This window comes from Phaethon aethereus (genome assembly GCF_964289735.1).
Source record: "Phaethon aethereus genome assembly, chromosome: 13".
NCBI classification, from domain to species: Eukaryota; Metazoa; Chordata; class Aves; order Phaethontiformes; family Phaethontidae; genus Phaethon; species Phaethon aethereus.
The window spans coordinates 611583-630053 of NC_138589.1; the positions used below are offsets into that span (position 1 = coordinate 611583).

Sequence of the window (18471 nt, forward strand, 5' to 3'; positions counted from 1 at the left end):
TTTTCAAATTCTACATTTGACAAAGAGGAGAAAATACTATAATTTGATGTAAAGACACCTGTACGCTAGGCAGGGGGAAGAGACATGAGCAAAACTCTGAACATGAAACCAACTGTTCCGTAAATAATGGAATTAAGAGAAGTCAAAAGATTGATAATGCTGGACAAGACAGAAGGGGAGAGACTCCTGTAGTAGTCCACTCATAGCAAACCCATGAGTCCAGTTTACTCACTGGAACAAACTGTGCAACATGAAAATAGCCATTTAGGAAAGGTTTCCACTCAAGACTTGAGGCCAGGCTATACTTTTCGTCCGTACATCGTTACATGGAGTACCAGGACTGAGGGCAGCCAGACTTCTGGACCTCACCTTAATGTACCTCAGGAACTCAAGAGTGGGTCAAGCTAGTTGAGGAGACATAGTCCGACTGCGATGAAGCAGGAGCCCTGGGACACTCCAACACCAACTCCGACATGCCGCAGGAGGCTCTTAGAGCTCCCGCTCTACAACATTCCTACTGCTCGGACACAATCTCTTGGTCACGTCACGCTGCCATCAGCTACAGTGGTGTGAAAGTGCTGACATTGGTGGCACTCAGCCTTGTAGAGGCTATAGGAGTAACCCAGAAGAGAATATGATCCCCTTCCTTTGAAAAAAAAATTAGTTTCACCTATTTTAAAAGCAGAGATTGGGATTATTCTAGGATTTATTCCAAGACAAGAAGGGGTTTTGCACTGCTCAGCAGGCATTGTCTCAGACCATGCAAATACCCAGAATCAGGACTCTGGCTGATTGAAAGTCATGGAATTTTGCTTGTATAAAACAGAAAACCAAAAAATTTTCAGTACTTATGTGCAACAAACAACTCAAAAAGTCCATTTTAACCTGTCAGTCTTGTGTCCCGGCTCACAGATGATGCTGGGAGTCAGACATGGTATAAATCCAGGTTATATGAAGGGATTGATATTTCCATGATTAAACTTGGGCTGAATTTGGCCTCCTTTCCAGAGGACCATTTCATTTTTCAGGTCAATATGTGACCTGACGCTGCCCTAATACCCTTTGTTAATCCCCATACAGTATATGTAAGGTGTGCCCTTACGTACAACCATAAATACCTCTGAACACTGTAAGGACACTTAAACCCCCTTAATTTATAGCCCTTGCAGCAGAGCTCAGCTTCAGGCAGGCTCCTGTCAGGAACCCTCAGTTCAGAAATGCTTTTCGCAACAAGCTCTCCCAGCCTCACTAGAAACCTGATGTTTTCCCTCTTTGCACATCAAGCCAGCTGATGTGGGCATCTGCCAAGTGACCTTATTCGAGGAGGAGGAGGAAGGGGGGTTCTCAGCTATCACTTACCACTGGCTCAATGGTGAAGATATCATCAGAGAAAAGCATGGAGTCTCCTTGCACCTTTGCTCTCTGGTTCTGGAAGGTGCGGGAGAGAAGGGAAAGGTGTTCTCGGAGAGTGGGGTCCACCGTGCACTCCTTGAGAAAATAACGTGTCTCGTCCTCTTCCTGCCTCCGCAGCCTGCGACACAGCCTGCGGCCACGGGGAGAGACAAACCAAGCAGATAATTTGATAAGCAACGTATTCGTGGAGACCATCGTGTAAGTGCAGGGGCAGCAATGCGCTCGGGGAGGAACAGCAGCAGCTCAGCAAGGGGCTGACCCCAAGCCAAGGGGTCCCAAACGGATCAGATTAAGGCTGGAAAAGACCTTTAAGATCATCAAGGCCAACCATCAACCCAACACCACCAAGCCCACTCAACCATGTGCCCAAGTGCTACGTCCACACGTTTTTTGAACACCTCCAGTGATGGTGACTCCACCACCTCCCTGGGGAGCCTGTTCCAATGCTTGACGACTCTCTCACAAAAGAGATTTTTCCTAATATCTAGTCTAAATGATGATCACTTCTGGGTTGCTGGCATGGCTTATAAGCTAAAGAGAGGGTTTTTTTGAAAGCTAGAAGCCCTCCAGAGAGCTACCTGGCTCAAAGCCACCGCCACAACTGATGGAGAATCCACCAACCACCTCAACAGGCTTTTTCTACCTCGGAGGAGGCAGATAAAGATCAAGGAGCACACACTGCGGTGCCTCACTGGGAAGGAAGAAGATGATGGGTTTCAGCTACATCACACTTTTTTTCTTCCCTTTTGGACCTGCAGGGATAAGCAAACTGTATCTGCTCTCTGTTCCCTATACTGCCTTCCACCAGAGGATCCCAGAGCTCTTTAAAAGCAAACTAATGAATTCAGGTATCGCATCACTTTGATGAAATTAATGATTTTATATGCATGGAAAGAGGCCCGGAGAGAGGAAGGGACTTTGCCTAGCATCACCCACTCAAGAAGTCAGGACCAGCATCTCTGAATGCAAACCCTTACATCTATAGCCTTGAACCACCTTATCTTTTTCCTCTTCTATGGCCTTCTTCGCAGAGCTGTGACGCAGTTAATCTCTCCCTTACTTGGCAGCTGTAGCAGAAATCACTCTTGTGTTTAAAGATTACAACCAAGAGATGAGAAAGGAGCACCGCTACAGAGGACTTGCTTCCTAGCTGGCATATTGCTGTCCTCCCTTCACACTCCAGTCCCCTAGCCATGAAGAACCAGCAGGTGACTGCTCTGGGGAGAGGAGTGGAAGACTCCATATGCAGCAAATTGAGGCAACTTAGTACATAGTGATCATCATCCAGCTAAATTCAAATATAATTAGAGAAGAAATACGGTCATGGACATTACTAGCCGCACACAGACAGAGCCTCGGGCAAATGCCGTCACCGGTGCCAAAAATACTTGCTTTGGCTAGCAACGCTGTGCATGAGAAGGGCTTCCAGCCGCTGAGATGAGCGACCCTCAACTCAACCTCCATCAACAGACAATAATTCCATCTTTACATCCCAGAAAGTCCTGCAGGAGGGAGACAGCACGAACCCCTGGATAGACCTTCTAATGATCCAGGTCTTTTCGGGTCACGTCCCAGTGCAGGGTCCTGCACTGCCTCTGCTCATGAAAAAGTCCCCTCTGCTCTGAGATCTCAGAAGCTTCTCTGACAGCAGGACAATGGCCTTGGAGCTATCCCTAAGACTGCAAGTAAAGGGCAAAAAAACATCCTGGCCAGAGTCTAGGACACAAACTGGCACAAGGTCAAAATGTAATTAAAAAAAGAGGTTGAAGTTAACTGTGGAGAAACCTGGTTGCTTCTGGGGGGAAAGAGGATCACTCGGGGTCCAGTCTGAGACAGGCAGGTGGGAAGAGATGGTAAAGGAATGATCCAGAGAGGTACCAAGAGAAGGTCATGAGATTTTCTTTTAACGCACTGAGCTTGCATGGAAGTCACACGCTGTGTAATTAAAAATAGAGAACAGTGGAAAACTAGTTGTGGCCTTCAAGGCATTTCTGACCTAATTACATTGAACTTTATTTGCTCAGAAGCCCTTAAAGAGTGCTCCAGTTTAAGGCAGTTTCCTGATCAGTTACAGGTTCAGGCTAACTCCTATATAGCTACATCCATCCAAGTCTGAGAAGTCATGCAAGGATTCCCTAAATCACCCAAGCTTTTAAGTGTAATTTCCAATTCATCCCCCTGGGCTATAAATGTTTCTCTGCTGCCTGAAATGGGAATTTCAAAGCTTCACCGGAGACACCCTGGGGAGAACCTGCCCCATCTCTCACCACCATGAAGAGACAGGTTGTCGAAGCCCAAACGCACTTCCAAGTCTTGTGCTGCCCTACCCTCCCTGCAGAACCCTCCACCCCCAAACTCTCCCCACAGCCTCTAAGGGCGGGCAGAGATACCTCGCTGTGCCGGAAACCGGGACAGCACAAGGCAATTCAACATCCTGCAGCGGATGGCCTTGACTTTCCGGGCCAGCGAGGCACTCTACCCTGCATGTTTCTAGAAAAGGAGCCTGTCATCTTATCAAAGTTGGAGTGGAAGAAACTGCAGTGAGTATCATCATAGTTGTGCTACCTGCAGCTATGTTAAGTGCTATTACTCAATGTAGCCCCAGGTAACAAGTGCCGAGACCTTCCTCGGCCTCAGGGACCCTCTGTAGCTCAGGGATCTCTGGATCTCAGTGGTTTGTGGCTCCCGAACACAAATTTGATGAGGAAATCCAGTCATTGCAATCAACCTTTCCTCCCCAAAACATCACCTTCAGCTGGAGTATGGATAGAACTGGAAAGGGAAGGGCTGAGCTCCACTACCCCAAAGCCCAGGGACACACACCCTGTTGCTGTGGATGGTTTACTTGTCCTAAACGCCTCAAAAGCACCAATACCCCTGGAGGCCACGTGTTGGTTTTACCCTTGGGCCGTGTATCTTACTGAAATGAATCTTTCAAACGAACCTCAGTTTCTGCTGATCCTCCTCTTCCTGAGTAACAAAAGCCTTCCACTGGAAGTGGGCTATGATTTCACTCCGATTGTGGATGACCACGGATCTGTGGTTTGTCAGCGTGAGGTAAGTCTTCTCAACTGTCAAGGAGTTCCTGTCTAGCCTGATGTTGACATCTACAGCTGCTCCATAAAGGCTCGTGTGAATATTTTCACCTGGAACAAAGCAAAGGGGAGTTTTGGCTCATCTCGCTTGCTGATGGAAGTGCAAGAAGCAGAGCAAGCCACAGGTAGCAGAAGAAAGCATTACAGCTTTCAGCTGTATCAGCAGTTCCATAGATCAGTACATTTGAGACATCCAGATAGCTGCGTGCGTACAGCATGAGGATGTCCTGGGCACCGCCTTACGCACCTTATTCCTGGATGTGTTTGTTAGACATCTCCCCCCAAGGTGACAGTATTTACAGTGAGATTTTTGAGGTGTGCCCAGGTGGGTTCTGGGTTGCCATCCCACTCAGGTCCCTGGGAATTCTGCACCTAAGTCATTCAGGTGACTCTGAGGAGTCCCCCCTCAGTCCTGGCTTGCCCAGGGTCTCCTGCAGGCATGCCACCGGTGTTGTGTCTCTCCCGATCCCTTGTTGCCAACAAGCAAAGATGCCTGGGGCAGGCGGGCAGAAAAGGGAGGTTCAGAGGAACGAGTGAAGCGACAGCCACGGCAGGATGGGACGCAGAAGAACTTCACGGTGGTGTAGAAGCAGTGCCCTCACTTGCTGTGCGTTTGTGTAGATATGTCAGAAGAAGGCTGGGGGGGCACGGCCCACACCACCCTGCCTGTTGCAGTCCTGCAAGCCTATTTCTTCAGCCTGGATCAACTATGCCTGAGTCTGCAAGCCTACACTAAGTATTCCCAAGCTGTTCAACTCCCAGAGTGAGGACGTCTTTGCTTTCCACCTCAGACCGAGCTGTTACACGTCAAACCGATTAATGACTGGAGTCTTGCTGAAGTACCTGCCAGCATTTCACCCTCCAGAACAGACTCCCACCAAAGGCTCCCTCATTTCCAGAGCTTTCAAGCCTTCATTCTTCCCAACCGAGTAACTCCCGGGGGTCAACCAATCTCAAACTCCAGTACCGAGCCCACTCCTCTTGATGCAGGTGAGTGTTTCCCAGGTGAGATGAGAACAGCAAAGATCAGACATGCTCTATAGAGATGAGATTTCTACAGTGGTGCATAAAGCCTCAGAGCCAGTCCCAACTGACAACCCGGCCATACCCTAGAGAGCATCCCTCTGCAGAGGCAGAGCCTTCTCCTCACTGCATAGGTTACAGCAAGGCAGCCAGTGGATGGATCTGCCTTAAAGAAGGCTACTACGCAACACCATGAGGAGAGGGCTGGATGTGTGCTGGATGGACTCCTTAATTCCTAAGCCAGATGCAACACAGAAGACTGGCATGTGAAAAGAAAAAAGAGAGCCCCCTCTTTTGGAGGGGGTTGGGGAATGAAGCAAGACTCACCCTTCAAATAGTAGATCTCTACAGTCATTTGTTCACCTCCACACATGGAGAATTCAGCCTCTGTGCCTGTATAACCTCCATTTCTCTGCCCTGAAGGGTGTCTAGAGCAGTAGGGATTTGTGGCCAGAGATGAGTTACATTGTGAGAAAAACAGCAATGTTTCCAATGACTGGACAAGCTGCTTTCTTATTATAATGGACAATTTGCCATATAAAAATAACTGAAATTCAGAAGAGTTAGAGAGGCGTGTACACTTTATAAGCATTGCCTTTCCCCTCCAGTGAATCCTTGGCATACACTGGCAAGCAGAGGAACCAGGACCCAAGAAATGAGACGTGCACAGTGCTTTGAGCACGCACAACTCGGGTTCACGGAAACACGAGCCAATGCTCTACGGCAAGCAAGACAAACTGCTACGAAACCAACACCATGAAAGCTCTCATCATCTCACTGTCTAATCCTGTGGCCACGTGGGTCTTGGAATATTGGGTATAGTTCTGATCTTAAAAACCAAGCTGAAGCATCTGAAATTAAATAGAGAAAGGCAGAAAGAACAATTCAAAGTATGAAGCGGCTTTTATATGAAGACTAAGATTCCTCGACCTAGAAATCATATGGGAAATAGACGGAGAGGTTTATAAAAGCATGAATGGCCTAAGAAATGTGGATAAGGTAAAATTTGTCATGATTCATCATAAAACAGGAACCTGAAGGCCTGAAATAATGTTATTAGTCAGAAATTACACAAAAGTAGTAGTACTTTTCCAGGGAATATTCCTTCCTTTGGAACATACTGCCCTAGGAGGCTGCAGAGGCTAACAACTATAAATCCAGAGACCAACTGGACAAATTCTTGGTAGATAAAACCATCAGAATCTATTAAAGAAAGATGAGAATAAAGCCCCCGGCACAAGAAAACAAAGCTAATCCCCGAGCCATATGCACTGCCTGTTTCTACACACTTTGCTAAGCATCCCCTACTGCTGCTCTCCTGGAGAGGAGCTGGGGACACAGCCACCCTTACGCTCCTGGCTGCAGGCAGCGGGGACTCTTTTGAAGGCTGGAGGGTTTTGCCAGAGCACCTTCTACCACAAAGAGAAGTATTTGGCATCTTGCTGAAGGTATAAACCCACAAACGGCTCGGTACGGTCGGGTGCACACAGATGCCAGCGAGTCAGGAGGAATCTGCGGATCTGTTCGCTGGGCAGATGAACTGACACAGGGAGCGGAGCTGTCAGGGTTGGCCAAGGGCGGCTGCAGACTTCATGTCTTGGGTGCTAAATTAGATGTGACATTTCATTTAAGACTCTCAGTTGTTTAATAATACAAGTTGAAAAAAAAAATCTCTGCACTGTACCAGTGATGTAGCACTAGGTATTTCACTTGACAGGGTAATGGCCACAGTGCGTAGTTTGGGATGCTTTGCTGACATGAAAGCGCATTTAGTGAATCTAGATGTATCTGCCCTATCATTTACACAACGGCATCTTATTACAGGCTGTCAATTCTCTCATTCTTACATGCTTTTGACACATTTCCTACAGATGGCAGGATGCAGCTCCCACTCTGTGACCCAATGCCTGCACTTGCAATTAAAAGCTGGACTTCTTACACAGCAGTAGAGGAGATGCTTTGGGTTGTGCACTCCTGAACGATGCTCTTTGACACAGCAGAAACACCACTGTGTTTTATTCCAGCATCCATCTGCATGACTGTGGACACAGGAATCTTGACACATCATGATAACTCTTCACTACCTTGAAGTAAAAAAATAAATGTAGTATTGGGTCATCCTCTGTGGGGCGTGTTGTGCAGGAAAAAAAACAGAAAAAGGGAATTTACAGAAGAGCTAAACCATCTTTCTCAATTCTTCTAATACTACACGATCATCGTCGTGCAAGAGGGAATAGTTTTCAAAGCAGTACAAATTGTTCTGAAATGGAAAGACAAATTTTGTTTAGCTGGAACATATAGCTCAATGAATGGATGAGCAAACCCTTGAACAAGATTTCAGAACAAATTTCAGGTTTTATAAAGAACTCTTCCCTAGTATTCAAGAGACAGTACTTTCCTTCATCGATTCGTGCTCTCTTAAGAAGCTGGTACCAGTTTGATTCAACTGAGTAGAAACAAAACAGCACCCTGCTGCATTTTGTCTTCACCGAGACATTCTTTGTCCATCCCTGCCACCCCCTCTTTGCTGCATTTGGATTTTTAATCTTTTTAGAGAGTGCACGACAGTCAAATTTTGAAACATTTGGGCAGCATGGAAAGCAAGTTCCATTTCGTTTGCCAAGTTTATCAGAAGACTCGGCCTTGCTCTCATCCCATCTACAAACACAGCTGAAGAGAGGCAGGTCCTGCTGCTTCGTCCCTGAGAATACAAGCAATGAAAGCAGAGCTCTTCACTCAAAAAGGTGTTATTGTACCTCCCTATGGACCCAAATTCTTTTGCTCCTGCCTCACCACTGCTGGCATATTCTTGTTTTTCAAACAGTGTGCAAAGGGCTGCTCTTACCACTTCACCACCAAGGAAGTGAGTCACTTCACCAGGCTAAGCCATCTCTGAAAACCTTAGCCCAGCCTTCCAGAGCCCAGCTTCCCAGCTTAGCCCAGAGAAGTCACCTACAGCTGGATCCAGCCCTCCCCACCACACGCTTTTTGCCATGCCTCCCTCAGAGCTACCACTCGATCAGAGTCAGGAGCATTGCTCTGGGCTGTTTTGCAGTTGAGAAGCTCATAGCATCACCTATAAAGCACGCTGGTCCCCATCGGCCTGAGAAAGGACATCTGTCAGCCCCCACACTTGTATTCCCTGCGCGAGAGCGAGACGCAGAGCGGTGACAGTCATTTTTATAAGTCCTTCTGCGAGGCGGTTTCATGAGCTGCCTTCAGACGCCGTTAAATCATCATCTTATTTACTCCAGCCCTAAGAGCAGCTTCTTTATAAGCCTCACCGCTAAATAACTCCTGCTAACATGGGTGCTTATTCCCAAGCTACAAAGCTCAGAGCATCTTCATCATCACTGTTGCCACAGTGATTGCTGTTAACGGCCAGAAGTCCCCGGCATGGCCCGGGCCTTGGCAAAGCACCCACTGGCTCCAGGCAAGATGAGGGTCTCTACCCCAAAGCCACTGCAAGGAACCAGAAGACAACAGACAGGGATAAAAAGGGAGATGGAGAGCAATGCCCAGCCAGCAGTGGTCTACAGGACGGGTTGCAGGCTCTTCAGACAGCAATTTTGCACATTAAATGTCATCTTAGTGTCAATCAAATAGGCTCCTCGTTGGGCATCCACCTGTAACGGAGCACCCAAAGTATTCCCCATGACCTTCTCCACACCGTGTGCTTAGGAAGTTCTGTTTGCCTTGTTACAGGATGAAACACTCCGGCACGGGAATATCTGGGAGCAAGCACGGAGGCTTTGTTCTGCCCAGCGTGAAGGAGCCTCGCAGAACGTATTGAAAAGGACAACGGAACCATCGGATGACGAAAGACAGCACTGCCGCATATCCAGGATGCTGTGGGCTATTTTTAATCGTTATTGCCACTACAGTAATGATACGCTGGGGTACCTGACTAGCTGAAACATTGCTTTTGGCCCACGGGGAGAACAGTGCAGGAACTTTCATTCCGATTGCCTGGCAAAGACCTGCCCAATATACCACTTAATAAATCAATCAGCCTTCAAGCTGCTCTTCTGCTTCTTGGCAGCTGCTGATCGATTCGCAAGGGAAGGAGACTAATGAATGGTCAGTTCTGCCCTGAAACACATCCAGAGTTAATGACACTTAAGAACTTATTAGTGATTTCCAGTGATGATAGGGTGGGCAAGCTGCAGTCAAGGATGACCTGCAATAAGAGATGAAAACCACATTCTTTCAGAAATCTTTTCTGTGATAAAATGGGATATGTGCAGTCCCATGGGAGTCCATTTCTGTGCATACCTGGGGATGAACTAAACAGCCAAAAGGAGACTTTTAACCTCCAAATGACCCTTCTAGTACACACACCACCCCACGCCCCCCCAGTCTGTGCTCATGCAGTCAACTCTGTGGGTTGCTTTAGCAGGTTTATCAGGAGGGGTGTTGTGGAGCTATAAAGCTGTGCAAAAAAGGATGCCCAAACTTAATTCCCCTTCATCTACCCCCAAAGCAATGGGCCATCTGTCTTGAAACACAAGGTCCTGGAGAGGGGGCAAAAGGCCATATTCTGTCTGCAAGAAGTAGAACAACCTTATCTGAAACAAAAAAAAAAAATCATTATTGCAAGCAGTTCTAGAAAAGGGGAACAAAGACAGTAACCAGTTATTACCTATGAGCTGTTCTGACATAAATGAACACTTTGGAGACCAATTAGACTCACTCATCAATCCAATTGATTCAGACTATAAAAGACTATGACCAGTCAGTCGTATAAAGTATTAGTTGCCAATCCTCGGTCCGGAGCAGTGCTGCTACTGTTAAGATGCAAAGTCAACAGATAACTGCACAAACTCCTATTTGCCCCCTTTTTTTTTGCCTACAATATACGCCTCCCTCCACTCACCTGGTTCCCACTCTGAAGCAGACATACAAGAACATAAAAGTCAGAAACCAGCCACACTACTGGGAATTCTCACAAGCGAAGGAGGAAAAACTGCACTCGCCACCTGTGCCAAAAATCCCTTTGCACAGTTTTTAAATGCCTGATAGTCCAAGGAAAAGCTAGAAGAAGCCTCTTGTAATAGCTACAGCATCAGAGTCTGGCTTACGCCTTAGGATAAACAGAGGAAACAAGATCTTTATAAACTCACAGAATAAAATAAATTTCTAAATATCTGCCAGCTGCGTCAGGGCACTACAGCAAAGCTTCGGAGTCAAGAGGCTACTGCTTAAGAAGCAGAAGATTTTCCCAACTCTTAGTGCTCGTAAGAAGCTTCTATAAATGCAGCTGGTGTTGGAGGAACAGAGAACTGCGTGAAGATGAACGACTGGAGGTGAACAGCAATGGCACAGAGCGGTGGCAATCGGAAGCTCAGGGTCTGGTGCTGAGAATTTAGCTCAGTAACTACTTAACGCTGCTCGCAGCAACATCAGAGCCCCTGTAGATGCTTGCACAAGATCTAAACCAGAAAATGGTTTTTGTATTCCCACTCTGGTATCCTGCACAACACGGGGGTGGACTTGGATAAATATCTAAGGAGGCAGTGAGTTTGCTCAGGCAAGTATTGAGCCTCCTCCGTTCTGGCTGAGGTCAGCACAAATTGAAGGCACTCAGCAACTCGAGTGATCTCAGGAACGTAAAATGCAACACATCAAGGGCTAAACCTCAGTTAAACCCTGCTGCCCATCCACATCCATCAGTGGATTTACAAAGAAGAAAAAGAGAGATAGGAAAAGGCTTGATCTAGAGACTAAATCAATAGGATTTTCATTTCATTTTCAAGCAAGTTCCTGGAAGCCATTGATTGCAACGCCAGCCTTGCAAGACAGATGACAACGCCCTTGGTAGAAAGGGGGTTCTTAACAGAAAGAGTGTGAAATAACCAACCAAGGTGGTTGTTTTCTCCAAAGTCTACACAAAAACACTAATACCAGAGCAAGGCAGTGCTTTTCTCAAGGTGCTTTATCCTTCTGGGTAGCTGAGATGCTCAGAGGTGCGGGCACATCCATGCTACAGCCACTTGTTTGGGCCCAAACAGCAATAAACAACCAGGGCTGGGATTTAATGAGTTTCTTGCACAAGTACAGCGATCACTAACACACCGCCAAGCCCTCGCATGGGTGGCCTCATTTCCTGAAGCCGATTCAGCTAAACCCAGCATCAGTTTTACCTGAAGAAAGGGAGTTGGCATCCCGACGCATTTACATTCCCAGCTAGCAGTGCCACACCAATCCCTGCAGGAGCTGGACCGTCACGAACCCAGCTGACAATTCCCCCTGGCCCACTCGCAAGACGTTGTAGCCTCTATGACAGTTCATCTTCGCTGTGGCCGAGATGATGCACAGGCTTTCCTTCCCCTGCTGCCAGCCAAAAACACCCGCTCTTGTAGTTACCTGTCGTCTTCACCAAACCCAAATGGCTCTAATACATCATGTCAAACTCGCTGTCATTCCATGGGTGACTAAAGAGCTCCACGTCAGCTCCCTAATTAGTTGGTTTTTAAATATGCCTTAATTTTTCCAGTGATCTCATGCCACATTTTCCCCAGTTGAGATTAAATGACAGTGTTTTCTCAAGCTAGCAGTTATCGCTCGCGGCTCCATGGGCTTCTGCTGCTGCAGACCAAGAGGCATCACAGGGCAGTGGGTCAGGGCATCCTATGTAGGGCAGGAGACCTAGATCCCTCTGTAACCGTGAGCCACACTAAGAGCAATTCCCATTCAGTTCTTTGAGATCTACCCAGAAAATTTCATGTTGTTATATATTGCTGTATATTTTGCTTTTGACATTGCTCCAAAGAAATCGCATCTATCCTACAAGCGTTCGTGCTGGCTCAAAGGAAGGGCAAGAGCAGAGATGTGCTAATCCCGCTCGCTCCCGACACCGACAGGGCTAGCGGCCGCAGGGGTAGTTCACACACCGGTTCAACCCAAACCGCACATCCTGGCAGCTCTCCGGTGCTCCTAGCATGCTGTGCTGGAGAAACATGTTTAGCTGCTCTCTTCTCCCGTACAGAAATAACCTGAAGTTGGCAGAGAGCAAGTTTTGCACCCCAGGGCTCAGGAGGGGAGACATTACTTCATCCACTTCCTACGGGGACAGTAACTAACACAGCGCAGAAAAACTCAATCTGACTGACAACTGCAGAGACAGACCCTGCCTGCATCTTCTACTTGTCCTCGAAGTAATTAATCGAGGAGCTGAGGCTGAGATCTCCCTCCTTTGCCCTGGGTGGGCTGAGCCACAAAGGATGCTCTGAGCCTGAGTCTGTGACCCACAGCGAACAAGCCGAGATTTGCTTTAGGAGAGCTCCTGCTCCTCCCATAAGTCACACAAAGTTGAGCGAAAACAGGGTATTAACCTCCTAAATACCCAGATGGTTCCTCAGCAGGCTTTTAGCACGAGGCTGGAGGCTTCTGGTGGGACTAAAACCACCGAGAACTATTCCTTGGGCTCCGCACCAAGGGGAGATGCAACAGTAATGGAGTACACATTCCTGGTTGAGGGCTGGCTCCTCTTGGATATGCTGTCTCCGGAAATTCTCGTAAAAGTACTAGCTCTGATCTCTCCCCTCAAAGAGGGTGAGATCCCGCCCACAGGAACACGATCTGCATAATTACTTTTACGGCTGACAGCAATAGATAGTCTGTCAGGCATGCACAAGCTCAGTGAGGCTTTGCTAATTACTGAAGCCTCCCCTGCCGACAAAGGGATCCCAAGGGACATGGCGACTGATGGGGAAAAACTGTACAGAGGAATTTCAGCACAGCTCAACAGATCTGCTGGACTAGAAACCTGTCGGAGCACCTTGCCGCAAGGTCCAGTGGGCACTGCAGGCACCCACATACAAGCACAGAATCTGGTCCTACACCTTGAAGACCACCCATCATACCATACTAGATACATCTTGGCAACATGAGCAAGGGTTTAGGGAGCTCTGAGCAGAGAAGTGGTTCTCCTTCCACAATTCCCAGCATCTCTGCAGCACCTCCTGCCTCTGGTAGCCTCCTTTACCTGCATTGAGCATCTTCTATAGATGTTATTCTTCCTAGATGTTATCCTTTCTGGGTGCAATGGAACTGGTGAGTTTGTTTCACACGTCCAGCGCAGCTCTGGAGACCCCTTACACATCTCCTTAGTCGTGTGTCCCTGAGCTCACCCTCCCACACCGAGCTTGTGCTATAATAAACTTTACGACTGCAGCAAACTGGGTTTGATGTACAAACCGCAGCCCTCGGAGCAACCAGCTTGGGCATCTCACCCAAGCATCGCTTGGGAGCTAAAGGAATATCCAAGCTTTATAAATACTGGCTTGGTTGAGACTAGACTTAAGTCCATAAGCTCATTTTCTCACATCCATAGGGGGTGGACTAAGAGTCACCTGGGAAGGGCCAAGCCACCAGCAGAACTTTTAGCAGCACAAAACCCTTCCCAAACCTGTCCGTGTTCTTGGCACGCAGGCTTCAGAAACCCTTTCCGATACCATAATGCGATGTGAAGCTGATGAATAGGGACATGCTGTAGCCCAGAACATTTAAGGTGATGAATAGGGATGTGCTGTAGCTCAGTCACCTCCATTTCAGTATGAGCTGGAATTTTTCGTAGCCAGACACGTGTACCTGGGGGCAATGGAGGAGCTGGACACTGAAGGTCAAATTTCCATTGTAAATCATTATGCTCTGAGCAGCAAGACCTTTTCTTCACACTCATCTGTGAAGTTTGTAGCAACGGGACTACAATCACATATACAGTCTATCCAGGGGACAGCACCATCCTAACCAGGACAGTCTAAAGGATGTCCAATTTAAATCAACCAAATAGGCAAAGGGAAAATTGTGACTTATTCTCACTGAAGAGCTCCACGCTTGCTTAAGCAATGCCAGGGACAGACGGGACCCAACTTTAGCAAAAATTAAAGCAATGCCACATGCTGCTGATCCCGTGTAAGTCACGGTAACAACGGTGCAACTCACCGAGAGCTACTGCCACTTGCTAGCAAACCAATACAGATACACAGCAAAGCAAGGAAAAGGCCTCCCAACGCCCTAAAATGCTATTTTGCTCTTAGCACTTCTGTTTCATCATCAACAGTCTGTTGAGGGCTCTGAAAGAGCAACCCAGCTGCTTTTGTATGCTAGTCACAGGGAGTCCGACTTCGTGCAGGACAAATTAGCCAGGGCTTGCCACACAAGCTTGGGCAATATTGCCTGGTGCTCTGCACTACACCTGCAATATCAGTCTTAAAAGCTGCTTTAAATGTTTCGGTTTCACTTTAGCAATTAATCTCAGCAGCCTTTTACTTATTTGTGTGCTTCAAAGCTCAAGAGATAAGCCCATAATTATTCCCTCGCTTTCCTTCTCAATTTGTGATTTAAAAATAACCGCCGCGTTGTACCAGCAGGCAGGAATGGATCCTGGGTTCATCTCCCAGGTAGCTCATCTCTGAGCCAGCAGATAGTTTGAACCCCGTGGCCAACCCATGAAAATCACTTTCGCAAAGATTAACCATAGACAAAGCAGGTGTTTTGGTAAAGAACAAGACTCAGGTTTTCAAAACAAACCATGAAGATCCTGGCCCTGATTCTTCACATGGTCTTTTCATTCACATGGTATAAACCTCACAGCCCTAACCTCTAGTGCGGTCAGTCCTGATTTAACCCAGAAAGATCAATCCCTCTGAATTCTACCCTGTAGGTTCTCTCTATGCATGGAAAACTAGGCACTTTTTGTGCTGCTTTATCAGAAACTTCGGTAGTTCTTTCAAGAAAGTGTTATCCAAACCCATGATAACCATGAGCTTCTCAGAGTGAGCACGAGCAGTTCTCTGCAAATATGTAATTAACTGACAAATATTAAACAAAGCCGTGATAAGCCATAAGGCTACAAAGAGCATTTGGAAGATAGCAGAGCTTTTTACAAATTCCACAAACTCAACACAACCACAATGTTCATTGCTGGGTTAAAGCATCACAGTAGCACCTTGATTTGGACATCATGCTCCCCAGGACCAAAGTTCAGGATTAGAATCACAGAATCATTAAGGTTGGAAAAGACCTTTAAGATCAAGGCCAACCATCAACACAACACCAGCATGCCCACTAAACCATGTCCCCAAGTGCCACGTCTACACGTTTTCTGAACGCCTCCAGTGATGGTGACTCCACCACCTCCCTGGGCAGCCTGTCCCAGTGCTTGATGACTCTCTCAGTAAAGAAATTGTTCCTAATATCTAATAGTGACAAAACAAACCTCTCTTTTGGGCAAGAGGAAACACACACCAAATGCATTCATGCAACTGAGAAAGCGTCTCGTTCAGCATCAGAAGATACCTCTGCTGAACCGAGGCTGATGGAAGCATTTTAACGTCACACCTTTTTCTCATGTTTTCCTCACTTACTCTTGAAGTGACTTATCAAGCTGACAGTATTTCTGTGGCCTGATCTTGGCTCCTCGTACCCTAGTATAAATTTTACACCTATCTCAGGAGGCAGCGAGCACTTTCTGCCAAATCCCAAGAGCCCTCAAGTCCTGGCTACTTTAGTCCTGATGGATGCAGATGGGTAGACAGTAACACGGAAAAAAGTCTGTGGCAGGACAACGGAGAAGCAGTATACGTGACAGAGGTGTCATATACACATATATAGCGCGTAAGAGATGGTGGGCATTGGAGAGAGTCAGAGACATGCATTCCCCACGTTACACTTCAAACATAGCGTTGTTTCGGATTAAAACTTCATGCAGGCATGCGCACGCTGCAATAGAGAACCAAGGTTTCTCCTTCAGCAACTCCCAGCAAAACAGGATTCCCAAAAATCTCATCCCTCTTTGAGGGGATCCACTTTAATAACCCCCTGAACACCAATTATTTCTCACTTTTATTTGAGGTAAAGCTGGGCCTGGGGAGGTACAGCTGGAGCAGGAATTAAGGTGGCTGCGACAACGGGGAATGGCAACCGTGTCACAGGGAGGGCTGGGTGGACACCAGGGTCCCCGAGGGATGGACCAGCACACGGGACATACAGAACAATGACAGACTCATCCTTTGTCCCTTATCTGCTCATCTCCAAGCACTGAAACATGCAGAGGTTCAGAGAGAAAAAGGTTTTAGAAGTTGTCCACAAAGCAAACTTCACATTATTCTGCTTCGAAAGGGTTGAGTTTTGAAGAGGCAGAGAGCATGCGCCATGCAGCGCCCAGCACCTACCTGTGTCATAGTGAACCATCAGGGATCTGGAATGATCCCCAGTCTTCCGCGGGTGAAATTCCACTGTTACTTGCATGGTGTCCCCAATCCCAAGGGTCCCAATGGTGGGATCGGCAGAGAAAGGGCTGCAAAAAAAGAGAGACGTCAGGGCTACTGTGGGAGATTTGGGGACTGTGTTCCTTCAGCTCACTTGTGCAAGCAAGGGGCAAACAAACCACAGTCACTAAAAGAAAAAAAACCAGAACATACAGGATCAGAAACAGAGCTACTGATTCCCACTGAAGAGATCCAGCCCTCAGAAGATCTAATATAAATAAATATATACGGTATAAAATGGCCTCATCTCTCCCAAAACTCTGCATCCAGTTCTGTGCACTGCGGCTCAAGTCCGACTGCTAGCAATACAACCAGAGAATGGTTTTTCAAAAGCAGAGGTAAAAGCTATTTACACTCATAACTTGCCACCGATTTCCGCAGGAATCTGTCTTTTCCTGTCACCTATAAACCTCACCTCCAGAGATGCAAATGTCAAGGCAACACCTTGTTCTAATGAGCCTAGAAATCAGACAGGGAGAATAAAAGTCTTTGTTGAGGACCAGAGAATAATTGTTTAATTTGCGGAACTCTTTTTAGGCTTGAAAACACCCTGGTTTAGCCTAAGAAAGCACGTTTTATCAGCGTTTCAATGAAAGCTGCTCTAAAAAAGGAACAATCAGAAAAATCTGTGTGAACATAAATGCAGATTAGAGTGATACCATGACACAAAAACAGGACACAAAAGGAGCATCCCATTTACAGCCCAAACAATTAAATCCCTAGCTAAATGAAGCGCCGTTAACAGGAGCGTATCAAGGTGAGTTTTTATGGATTTGCAAGCGATGAAATCTGGGACTCCACATTGTAATCCAAGCTCAGCAACCGCTTGCTTGGCCCACCAGGCAAATTCTGGGCAATGTGTTGGAAATAACTACGAAAACATGTTGGCGTACTTCAGATTGAACACGAGCAATTATAATTTGTCGCCAGGTAAACAGGTCTTGGCTGATCGACACACAACTCAGTGCTTTAACGCTCAGGAATAAGTCAAGATGAAACATGTTTCTGCACAACGGCAGCTGGGCTTCATGGCTCTTGTACAGCCCCACTTAGAAACCAAAAGTTATTGAGTTTAGTGCTTTCCTAGTGGACAATTTGTCACCTTAAACACACGCTCTGGAGAGTTTTACCACCTTGCGAGAATGCAATGTGCACACAAAAATAATGAGAACAACTGGAGCCGTGTGCAAGCTGAACTTTGCTCACGTAAGTAGTGACAGCTGATGAAACTGCTGGAGTTTCTGCTCATTAAGGAGCTATTGCTGCAATTAGGGGCCTGACCTGTTCCCGTTACAACTAGTGAGAACATCACTGCTGACTAACGGAGAAGCATCAGGCTTAGTAATGTTTATGTGCTGGACCTGAGACTTTTGAGAGAGGAAGAAAGACAAGGCAGCATCAGCCTCTGAACTGGGTTGCTCTACATGGTCCCGCATCTGCGCTGATGGTGGGGCCAAGACTGCTGCAGGTCTCTGCTGATGCTTAGGTGGGATCGTTGCCTGGTGTTGGATAGGCACAGGGTTTTTTTTTTTTCTTTTTTTTTTTTTTTTGGCCAGAGAAGTTAACTAGCAGCTTTCCTCTTCTGGTAGGGAAGGTGATTCCTGGCAACACTTCAGCACTACCTCCCGCCTCATCATCTTCCTACTCCCTTCTGACATCTAAGTTCT

General features: G+C 47.0%; 1 protein-coding gene across 1 annotated transcript in view; it reads right to left on the reverse strand.

Moving 5' to 3' along the window:
* Window positions 1-18471, reverse strand: part of HYDIN (HYDIN axonemal central pair apparatus protein) — a gene marked incomplete at both ends in the record, with an annotated part of 135442 nt that overhangs the window by 99543 nt on the left and 17428 nt on the right. The window contains 3 exons of the mRNA XM_082005613.1: window positions 1360-1543; window positions 4358-4559; window positions 16709-16833. Of these exons, the coding sequence (XP_081861739.1) occupies window positions 1360-1543; window positions 4358-4559; window positions 16709-16833 (511 nt within the window). The remainder of the gene's footprint in view (window positions 1-1359; window positions 1544-4357; window positions 4560-16708; window positions 16834-18471) is intronic.